This window comes from Orcinus orca, chromosome 12 (assembly GCF_937001465.1).
Source record: "Orcinus orca chromosome 12, mOrcOrc1.1, whole genome shotgun sequence".
Classification (NCBI taxonomy): domain Eukaryota; kingdom Metazoa; phylum Chordata; class Mammalia; order Artiodactyla; family Delphinidae; genus Orcinus; species Orcinus orca.
The window spans coordinates 50,233,365-50,245,746 of record NC_064570.1 but is presented as its reverse complement, the minus strand read 5'-3'; the positions used below and the strand labels follow the sequence as shown (position 1 = coordinate 50,245,746).

Below are 12,382 nucleotides of genomic sequence, written 5' to 3'. Positions count from 1 at the left end.
GTATGTTGAATTGAATATAAAATTGTAATATACCATCAAATGGGAACATTTAATTAGCTGTATTATCTATACATCTAGTAAAATACTGTTTGAACTCCAGTTAGATTTTTAAAAAGAAGCTAAGTAGCTCTTCCTGCTTACGTGGCCTAAAGGCACCATTTTCTTTTAATCTGTACTAAAATAAGAATCTCCTGGAAAGGTAAATCAGATTGGTTCCATAGAGCCATATAATTATTTTGTGTTAATTTATAGGAAAACTCCTTTTAATTACCTATCTTAAAAGTTTCTTACTCTGAATCCATATGTACTTATATAACTAAGTGGACATCCTGGTCATTTTGACACTGGGTTTTTAAGGAAAAGATCTGCATATCCATGTGCATCTCCAAAGTATTTATGTAGATCCTTGTAATTACTTTATAAATCCTCTTTGCATGCACTTCATCTGTAAGTCTTATTACAGTTATTCATTGTGGAGAATGTAGAGGTCCTTATACCATTCTCAAAAAATGAACGTCCTGGGACTTCCCTGGTGGCGCAGTGGTTAAGAATCTGCCTGCCAATGCAGGGGACATGGGTCCGATCCCTGGTCCGGGAAGATTCCACATGCCACGGAGCAACTAAGCCCGTGCACCACAACTACCGAGCCTGCGCTCTAGAGCCTGCGAGCCACAACTGCTGAAGCCCGCGCTCCACAACTACTGAAGCATGCGCGCCTAGAGCCTGTGCTCTGCACGCAACAAGAGAAGCCACTGCAATGAGAAGCCTGTGCACTGCAACAAAGAGTAGCCCCCGCTCGCCGCAACTAGAGAAAGCCCACCACGGCAACGAAGACCCAACACAGCCAAAAATAAATGAATAAAATATAAAATAAATTTATAAAAAAAAGAATGTCCCATAATTCCAGTACTCTGTCTTATATGGCCAAGTGCTCTTTTAGCTCTGTTTAGAGATCATTAAAAAATAATAGGCAAGAACTTCTGTTGAATTATAAAATAATATTTAGTAAATAATGACAGATGTTGATATTAATGTAGTATAAAATCTTCATGTCTAAGAAAAATAATATTAAACAACTAATATTAAAAATTTTGGTAGCTAAATAACGTTTCAGGAGATGGATCTATTGTATTGACAATTTGCATAATATTTGAATTGCAAAAAACTCTTCAATTTAATGAGTACAGTCCTTTTTCACTTAAGTGTCCTGTAAAAACCTAAAAGTTTTCCAACCAAATGAATTCTGTTTAGAATTTTGTTCAGAAAATACTTCCCAGAGCATAAGGTTTGAATTATATATCCTTGTAAAGGCTGATTTTTTTTTAAAGTTAACCCTTTAAAAATTAAATCTCAAAGACTTAAAGGCATTGTTATTCTACTTTAATTTTGCTGAGTGGAAATCTTTTAATCAAGAATATTACAAGTGGGCCTTTACATTTCTCATTGTCATTAACCTACTGAACGGTTCATGCCTGTTAAACTACATGTCAGGGCCTGCCTTATATGTCCATAAAAAAAGATATTCCGCGAGTAAGACCAAAATGTTACCTTAACATAAACTTTCATTACTGTAATATTTTAGTTTTAATTCTGTAACATTTCGTTTTTTGACATTCACTAGTGTTGTGTATGTTTCTCTAATAAATTTTCAAAGAGCTTATTGAGGCATAATTGACATATAATAAATAGCACATATTTAAAGGATACAATTTTTAAAATACTGACATACGTATACATCTGTGAAATCTCCACCCCGACAATATAATTAACATTTCCATCACACCCCAAATTTCCCCCTCCCCTTTTTCATCTCTCCCTGCCATCCCTGTCCCAATCCCTCCCTTTCCCAGGCAACTGATTTCTTCAGATTATTATAGATTAGTTGGCTTTTCCTACAGTTTTATATATATGGAATCACACAGTATGGTACTCTTTTTTTTTGAGGGGTAGGAGGGTTTTGCCTCTTTTACCCCATATAATTATTTTGGGATTCATCTATTTTTTTGTGTGTATGAATAGTTTACCTTTTTTATTGCTGAGTAGTATTTCATTATACAGATATGCCACAGTTTATCCATTCATCTAATGATGGACATTTGGATTACTTCTAGTTTTTGGCTGTTATAGATAAAGCTACAATTTTAGCTATTATGATAAAGCTGCTATAAACATCAAGTGTATTTAAAAAATTATTTCATTTTTGATTTTTACCACTTACTGGCAATCATGGCTGTCAACTCTTATCGTATAGCAATGTTTTTATGCACCTTCCCCAGCAACTTTGTAATTTGGGAAGACTGTGAAAATACCTAACTTTAAACCCATTTCCTGCATTTTACCCATGTTATTCATTCGAGGTATTGATTATAGGAAAAAAAGATCTCATTTTGAAGAGATCCTGGTTAGCATTATCTTACCTTTTATAATATCTGGCTAGCATTATCCCACCTTTTATAATATCACTAAATAAAAATTTCAAATGTAACTGAGTTTAAAGCCTGCATTATCTTACCTTTTATAATATCACTAAATAAAAATTTTAAGTGTAACTGAATTTAAAGCCTGTAGTCCTTAATTAACCAAAGAGCTTATGCAAATACTTTCTTCACTATAATGTTATGATGAATATTTTTCTAAAGAGAATAAATGTTTCCTAATGACCATATTTTATTTCCATAAGTAAATATGGCAGTTGAAATCTTAGTTATCAAATTTTCTTTAAACAGGGAAATATAGAAAGGATCCCTTAATGCAATACTTAAAAAGAAAAATTGAGACACAAACTAACTTGTGATTTTTATAATTTGGAAAACTTTTTACTGTTCTCATTTTTATACTTTTTTATTTTTTAAATCTCATTACTTTATAGAGTTGACTTTTTAAAGGAATATTTTATTTATTTAGGCTGTGCCGCACGGCTTGTGAGATCTTAGTTCCCTGACCAGGGATTGAACCTGGGCCTTTGGCAGTGAGAGCGTAGAGTCCTAAACTGCTGAACTGCCAGGGAATTCCTTAAAAGGAATGTTTTAAATGCAATAAAAATTCAACCTCCTGAAAAGAATATTCCAAGTCTCCATTATTAACAAAAAGTATGCAAAGCTTAAAATTTGTTTCCCCTTTCCATTTATTTATTCTTAACAATATGTGTGTTTACGTGTGTGTATATGCGTATGAATATACATACACCGTGGCACATATACATATATATAAAAAACACTATTATAAGGCAACAAAAACTACCTGTTTATGATATATAATTACATTAACTTTACAGTCTATTAAGAATGGAGTTTTAATTTTTAGGTAGTTTCTTGGAAAGTGGCCTTAATGTTATTTACTTTAATGGAAATAGATCAACTTGATATAAATGCATGCACAGTTCTGTCTGTTGATGTGTTTTCTTGAATGGCAAACTGTGTTACACAGTATTCTGTACTGAGAACTTTTATTATAGATGAGAAAAGGAAACTATAATTTGTTTCCCAGTAGAATCTGTATGTTCAAATATTAAGTACTTTTAAATAGATCTTCTTTTTATGTTGAATTTTTGATTTAGGATCATTCGTGATATCTTCCAAATTCTTTTCTTGCTTTTTATTATAGTTTTTTTTTTTATTTTTTTATTTTTTTGTGGTACGCGGTCCTCTCACTGTTGTGGCCTCTCCCGTTGCGGAGCACAGGCTCCGGACGCACAGGCTTAGCGGCCATGGCTCACGGGCCCAGCCGCTCCGTGGCATGTGGGATCTTCCCGGACTGGGGCATGAACCCGTGTCCCCTGTATCGGCAGGCGGACTCTCAACCACTGCGCCGCCAGCGAAGCCCTTTATTATACTTTAAAGCTAATTTGATTGAATGCCTTTTGATATTCTTTCTGTGATTGTTAATTTTTTTCTGTTATTAAGAATGTAATAAATTTTGTATAGTACCAGAATAGAGATCAATTTTGGTTATTTTTCTTCTCTTTTGCTTCTTTATCTTTTTCATCAGTAGAAAGCTTTATTTGCCAGGCTAAAATATAAGCTAACATTATGATTTAGGTGAAGTGAAAAGCTAATACTAATTTTTTCTTTCAGATCTCTATAAAAATGGACTCCAAAGAGCTAACTTTGTACCATTCATAGCTGTCCTGAAGGTAAGGAAAATTAGTTACTTATGTTCACTGACTAATATCATATTGATTGATAATCAAGGGCATTTATAGGATTGCTATGGTCTTGCATTCAAGCAGAATTTATTTTGTTATTTGATGGTAATAGTTAAAGACTCTAAAGGAGAAAAGAATCTTTTTTATATAGTATTCATCAATATGTACACAGGAAAAATTACAAAATATAGTCTAAATTATTGTCCAGCTGCAGCATTTGATAGTTTGCATTTTATAAATTTTAATTTGAGGTTTGCTTGTAAATTATAGTGGACCGTTTCAACTTATACATTGATTTCTGAAAAAATGTTTAATGTTCCTTATTTCCTTCAGGTTAATGGCCATTAACATGTTTTCCCAGCTATTAAAGTTGCTATTTTGGAGTAGCATTATTACAAAAATATTGTAATATATTTAAATGTGATTGCCATCAAGTTATCATGAAATTATGTCAAGTTGAGGTACATAAATAGTTTAAATATTTGTGTGTATCATCACTGCATAGAGTTTAAAATAGGCTTCATTACAATATGATGAAGAATAAAGTAGCCTTCTTTTTCACTGTTAATTTTAGTAATTTTTTTACACGATTATTCAATAATTCTACATTCTACCAATATTTATTGGGAACCTACTATGGGCAAAGTGCTACATTAGGCATAATGGATAATATAATCATTAAGTAGGTTGTGTTTCTTGCTTGCAAGTCATTTATAATCTAGTTGGGCATATACTATGTACATAGATACCTATAACACAAAGCAAAATGTTTTTGGTAAAATAATTACCAAAAAGAAGCGTATATGCCAACATATAATTCCTGTAATTCTCAGGCACATTTTTTCCTGTCCATAACAACATATCTAAAGAAAGGATAGAATTGTATTTTTTTTTAAAAAAGAACTAAAACCTCAAAAATTCTTACCAAGAAGGAGGAGTAAAAACATTTTATATTCACATATTCTGAAGATGTAGTCAGACAATCTTTTTGAAATATACTTTAGTTGGAGCTATTGTTAGTGCCAAACTTTATTCCCTGTGCTATCCAAACATCTGTTTCCTTGACCAATTTTAGGTTCCCAGAAGATTTTAGTTTCTCTGAGATGGTTTCAGATGTAGGAAAAAGTACTTTTTGAAGATTTATGCTGTTAGTAATTTTTTCCCCTTTGTATTCATGTTTTACATTTGAGGAGAAGGTAGATTTGCAATGTTTTCTCCACGCCAGGAATCCAAAGTAATGTGGTGTATGTAGATACCAAAATATAAACAGGGAAACTAAGAAAAATAGATGCTAAAAATAGTTTCTTCATGTAGCATAAAATACACAAAATATAAAGAGATGGCTCACAAATGAAACAAGCTAAAAGATTCTCAGGGAACTTTGTAGCTGTACTTTTTTAACCCCAAACCTTATTTTTTGGTCAGTTATTTGTCATACTTTAACATATAATAGCATTACTAATAGACAACTAATTTGACCAGATTGAATTTAATTTCCTTTCCCTTTCCCACCCTTAATTCTTTTTAAAAGAGGAAGAAAAACCAAAGAGGTGAATAATCTGATTAGAGATCCAACAAGATCTGAGATAATACACAATTTTTTTTTTTTTTTTTTTGCGGTACGCGGGCTTCTCACTGTTGTGGCCTCTCCTGTTGCGGAGCACAGGCTCTGGACGCGCAGGCTCAGCGGCCATGGCTCATGGGCCCAGCCACTCCGTGGCATGTGGGATCTTCCCGGACCGGGGGCACGAACCTGTGTCCCCTGCATCGGCAGGCGGACTCTCAACCACTGCACCACCAGGGAAGCCTTATAATACACAATTTGAAATTAAATATGAACTAAAATTTCCAGGAAACTAAATACCAGATTGGATGAGAAAATATCTAAAATGTCTCATTTATTTAAAAGACTTTTCACATGTAACAAAATATCAGTCTGATGAAATGTACACTAGAGCTGGTTTCCTTGGAGCTTTTTTGGTGGGCGTATGAAGTTTCCCTTGTAAAGCAAAGTTGTTTCATATTCATTTTACCTCTTCACACATGCTAGCGTTACTCTTTCATTTTGGCCCGGCTGAGAGACATGTATAGTAGAAGTGGAAATACTAAATATCAAAACTTTGTTTTAAGATAGACTTAAAACAAATAGAGGATCTTAGTTTAATAAAAAGAGATTATAAACAAGATAGAAATTTATTTTGGGGAAATGTACAGTGTAAAATCCTTTTTCTCCCTTACGTTTTTCTCTGTAAACTGAGTGATAACAAGTTTGTAATTCACCACAAGAATTTGTGATTTGTTGCTTGGAGTATTGCAAAATGACCAAAAACTTATGTAAGCTATTAGTGAACAGTATTTTCATAAGATAGTAAGAATGATGAGGAGGACTAATATGTTATTAAAAGCCATAGGTCTGGGACTTCCCTGGTGGTCCAGTGGTTAAGAGTCTGCCTTCCAATGCAGGGTACACAGGTTCAACCCCTGGTCGGGGAACTAAGATCCCACATGCTGCGGGGCAACTAAGCCCGCACGCTTTAGAGCCCAGGCACCACAACTAGAGAGAAGCCTGCGTGCCACAATGAAGATCCCGCATGCTGCAACTAAGACCCGATGCAGCCAAATAAATAAATAAATATTAAAAATAATACAAGCCATAGGTCCATCAACAGATGAATAAACAAAATATATTCATGTAATGAAATATTGTTCTGCCATAAAAAGGAGTGAAATTCTGATGTGATACATTATGGATAAACCTGGAAAACATGTTAGGTGAGATAAAACAGATACAAAAGGACAAATATTATATGATTCCACTTACATGAGGTACCTAGGAAAGGCAAATTGATAGAGACAGAAAGTAAAATAGAGGTTACCAGGGGCTTGGAGGAAAGGGGAATAGGGAGTTATTGTTTTGTGGGTGCAGAGTCTCTGTTTAGGATGATGAAAAGTTCTGGAAATGGATAATGGTGATGGTTGCATAACATTGTGAATGTACTTAATGCCATTGAATTATACACTTAAAAATGGTTAAAATAATAAATTTTATGTTATGTGTATTTTACCACAATTTATAAAAAAGAAAAGAAGCCATAGGACTAGAACGGTTATAGGAAACGATCAGATACATCCTCTAGAAACTGCTTGTAAAAAGCAAAGGAAAACAAAACAAAACAGAAAACTCTTACATGTATTTTTTACTGCCTTTTAAGTAGGGAGTTTCCTGTTTTTTTCTTGTACTTTCTTTTGAGTTTATTTTGCTGTTCTTTTTTAAAATTTACTGAGATTTTTATCTCACTTTAACCTTCTTTCTTAAATGCATTTAAGGCTATTTATTTCCCTCTGAATAGCTGCATCCATGAAGTTTTGATATTTAGTATTTCCACTCTCAAGTTCAAAGTGTTTTCTAATTTTCATTGTGATCTCTTCTTTAACCCATGAATTATCTATTATTCTATTATATCTATATCTATCTATCTATTATATCTATTATTAATTTCCAAACATATGCGAATTTTCTAGTTATCCTTTTGTTACTGTTTTCTTAATAAATGCTTAATTGCATTGTGGTCAGAGAATGTGCCCTTTGTGACTTCAGTTCTTTCAAATTTGTTGAAACTTGCTTTATGGCCAAATATGTGGATAATTTTTGTAAATATTCTCAGCATTCTTGAAAATAATGAGTACTCTCCAGTTATTGTGTGATACATGTAATACCCATTAAGTTATCAATAGGTTTGTTAATTATGCTGTTCAAATCTTTATTCTTATATATTTTTCACATCAGTTATTGAGAGGCTTATGGAAAACATCTCCCACTATGGCTGTGAATTTATCCATTTCTCTTATAATTCTGTCATTGACCTTACATATTTGGAGACTGTTGTAAGTTGCATACAGATTTAAAATGATTCAATATTGCCTCTGAATGGAAATTTTAAAAGTTATTTTTTATCATGAAGGAGTAATTCTCCTTGTTTTAAGCATAGTCATTATTTCCTGATGAAGCATTTTTATCACGTCTGCTTTCAAATCTTTTTTTTAAAAATAAATTTATTTATTTATTTATTTAGGCTGCATTGGGTCTTCGTTGCTGCGTACGGGCTTCCTCTAGTTGCGGTGAGCAGGGGCTACTCTTTTGTTGCGGTGCGTGGGCTTCTCATTGCAGTGGCTTCTCTTGTTGCGGAGCATGGTCTCTAGGCACACAGGCTTCAGTAGCTGTGGCACGTGGGCTCAGTAGTTGCGGCTCACGGGCTCTAGAGCACAGGCTCACTAGTTGTGGTGCATGTGCTTAGTTGCTCCGCAGCATGTGGGATCTTCCTGGACCAGGGCTTGAACCCGTGTCCCCTGCATTGGCAGGCAGATTCTTAACCACTGCGCCAGCAGGTAAGTCCCCTTCATTGTGTTTTGATTTGCATTTCTTAAATGATTAGTGATATTGAGCATCTTTTCCTTTGCTTCTTGGGCATTTGCATATCTTCTTTGTGGATCTTATTTAAACTTTCTGTTTTAACTGGTTATTTGGACACTCTTCTGGAAGGAGGAGAGACACTGCCTTGTCACAGCCAGACATAGGTAGACGTCTGGGTTCCCTATTCAGCCTATTGACACCTGAGGCAAGGGTACTCCATGTTACTACTGGTGGAGGGGTTTAATTTCCACTGACATTGTGGGGAAGGGGAGGATGCTCATTATTGACTGGCAGGGATGAAAGTTCCAGCTCCCTACGTGGCCTTCCATCTCTTTTTTTTTTTTCCCTCACCACGTGGCATATGTGGGACCTAAGTTCCCAACAAGGGATCAAACCCACATCCCCTGCACTGGAAGTGCAAAGTCTAAACCACTGAACCACCAGGGAAGTCCCTGGCCTTCCTTCTTTGACATTAGCCTGGCAGGAGTGTTCGTGGGCCTCATTACATCCTTGTGAGATTTTAATTCAAGGCTCCCTTCAGCCTTTGCTAAAATGGGTGGAGGTGGCACCACAGTTTTCTGTGGTGTTTGCTGCAGTAGAACTGTTATCGTCTAAAAGTTTTCTTTCTTGTTACACTGCCATTTTCCTGGTCCTTTGGCTAAAGAGAGCAGGCTTTTGTTGGAGCCTCATTTGTCTGTGTCAGTTGGCATTTCTGGGTCGCCGGCTTCTTCACTTCTAAGTCTGAGATATATGAGTCAAAAGAAGACTAGAGAACTCACCATTCTATTGTTATTCAGGTCTTGAGGTCCTTTGCTGTTTTTCTTTCTTTCTACTATTTGGTGTTTTCTTATGTTTGTTTTATATATAATTTCCAGGATTTTAAATTGTACATAGCAGGAGGAACAGGGGAATGTACAGCTACTGTCTTCCCAAAAGCAAAAGGGGAATGTACAGCTACTGTCTTCCCAAAAGCAAAAGTCAGTTTATTAGAAGTTCTTGTCTGCTAATTCTATCATCTCTTGTCATTTCTGATTTTGTTTCTATGGTCTGATTTTTTTTTCCTGGTTGTGGGTCCTATTTTCCTGCTTCTTTGCAAGTTTAGTAATTTGTGATGGGATGATGGACATTGTGATTATTGCACTGAGTCTCTGTTATTTCCTTTAAGACTGTTGACTTTTATTGGCAAGTGGTTTTTTTCTTGCAGGTCATCCTGATCCTCTGAGGCTTGTTTTTAAAATTTGTTATCGTGTCTAGTGTAACCTTTACTCTAGGACTATATTTTAACTTTCTTCTGGATGTCACCCCTATAGGTTCTCTACTGAATCCCCCCTCTCAGTGTTCACTGAAGTCTCTCTACTCTGGCTGTTCAGAATGCTTACATCTCCCAGCTTTGTGTGGATTGTTCTCCGCCCAGTCTTGTCAAGTTTCATCATATACATGTGCAATTTTACATTCAGCTAAAGATTACAGACCTTTTCTATGTAGATTATCTGAAGCTCTTTCTCTGTATAACTTCCTCCTTACTGAACTGTACCATACAAATTGCAACTGCCTCAGCTTTCCAAAACCCTGATGTTGTCTCCTCAACTCATTTAGACTGCTGTGCTGAAGTCTAGAAATTGCCTCTAGATGGAAAGCCAGGGGAAATATAATACTTGCTTGCCTAATTTACTTCCCACGTCTCAGGGATTGCTGTCCTTTGCTACCCATTGTGTTATGTCTGACATCAGATGTTTCACATGTTTTATCCAGTGTTTTAGTGATTTATGGCAGGAGGGCAAAATTGAGTTTCAGCTACTCTGCCTTGGTCAAAACCATTAGTCTTTTTCTTAGTTTTTAGTTGTAAAAAAGAATAATGCAAGATTTTATTTTTATTTTTTTGTAATTTGGGAGCTCAGAGCCATATTTTTCCATAGATACAAAAATATAAATAGGATAACTATAAAAAAAAAAAAGCAGTGATGGGCACGTCTTTCTTTCCCATGTTTAGAGGATTTGTTAAGTAAAAGATGGTATAGTCACATGAGGGGATATACTAGAGTTATTTAGAATGACATTTTCAAAACACGTGATAATGTAGAATAATGCTCATGGATAATATGAGTGAAAAAAATACGATGTAGGAGTATATTACTCTCTCAACTATGAAAATAATATACATACATGGAAAATAGTGGAAATAAATATCCCAAAATGTAAAGAGAACTTATTTCTGAATAATAAGATTATAGATGATTTAAATTATCTCTTTTAGACCTTTCAAAGACTTCTGAAATGATACTGTATTATTTTTATAATAAAAAACATTTTTAAGTAGGTAAATTTTTACCCACCTTCCTAGCAAATCAGCAGACCTGGATAAGACTACCCATATTCAAAACTGAGAAATCAGCAAAAAGCAAAATGGACTGAACATGGGTCCCATGTATAGAGACTGTTAAAAAGATGAAATGGCAGGCATAAGAAGGAAGCATCAGGAGCAGATGGGAGAGGTAGGCATGAACCAACAAGTAAAAGCACTTGAAGAATATGCTTTAGAAGAAGAATTATCTCAGGAAATGGGAGATTTTTGTTTTTCAGATAACACTTTGTTATATTTTAAAAGAAATTAGGGACTTTCCTGGTAGTCCAGTGGTAAAGAATCCACCTTACAGTACAGGGGACGCAGGTTCCATCCCTGGTCGGGGAACTAAGATCCCACATGCCATAGGGCAACTAAGCCCACGCACCACAATTACTGAGCTCATGTGCCTCAACTAGAGAGCCTGTGTGCCGCAAACTACAGAGCCCACACACTCTGGAACCCGCACACCACAAGTACAGAGTCTACGTGCCTTAGAGCCTGCACACCACAACTAGAGAGAAGCCTGCGCACCACAACGAAGAGCCTGCGCGCTGCAACGAAAGATCCGATGCAGCCAAAAAATAAAACAAATTTTTTTTAAAAAATCTTTTTTTTTTTTTGTGGTATGCAGGCCTCTCACTGTTGTGGCCTCTCCCGTTGCGGAGCACAGGCTCTGGATGCGCAGGCTCAGCAGCCATGGCTCACGGGCCCAGCTGCTCCGCGGCATGTGGGATCCTCCCGGACCGGGGCACGAACCCGTGTCCCCTGCATCAGCAGGCGGACTCTCAACCACTGTGCCACCAGGGAAGCCCTGTTTTTTTTTTTTTTTTTTAAAAAAGGAGAGTGAAAATACAATAGGACTAGTTAAAAGAAAAAGAAATTAAAGTTATGGTACTGATGAAATAAGAAATCAGAGATGAAAAAATGTAAAATCAGATGAAAAATGAGCTGGCAGAGCTAAAATAAAACAGACTGAAGGTGGACCCATTAAAAAAGTGAAAAGTGTTTTAGCAAAAGTAAGTTAAAGAATCAACACTACTGAAAATAAAATCACCTATACAGAGATCAGAGTTAAGAAAAGAATCACACTAAATGAAGTCAGAATAGTCAGAGATAAAAACTATTACAGAGAAGGTGCTAGTATGGAAAATAGACAACAGAGATCAAATATTCACATAATTAGTATTTCTAAAAAAGAGAACATAAAGATAAAATAAAAGAATAATGTATTTTTCTGGTGCAAAACTGCACTTCAAGGATAAAGAGAGAATCCTACAATTACATAGAAGAAGAACCAATGGGAAAAAAATCAAGCTGGACTGAGACTTTTCCACCACAAGTTGATACTGGAATAGAATAGAATAGTTTTTACTATATTAAAAAAGAAAAGATGTGTCCTCTTGTCAGCTAGGCTGTTATGAAAATCCAAGCCCACAGATGTATATTTTTGGATATATGGTAACTCAAGAATTACAGCCCTCAT

The 12,382-nt window shown here is 35.4% G+C and overlaps 1 protein-coding gene across 9 annotated transcripts in view; it reads left to right on the top strand.

The window, feature by feature from the left end:
- Nucleotides 1-12,382, top strand: part of AFG1L (AFG1 like ATPase) — a 214,642-nt gene that overhangs the window by 108,336 nt on the left and 93,924 nt on the right. For all 9 annotated transcript variants that reach the window (XM_049695305.1, XM_033418719.2, XM_049695303.1 and 6 more), the window contains exon 7: nucleotides 4,074-4,132. In XM_049695305.1, coding sequence (XP_049551262.1) covers nucleotides 4,074-4,132 — 59 coding nt within the window. The remainder of the gene's footprint in view (nucleotides 1-4,073; nucleotides 4,133-12,382) is intronic.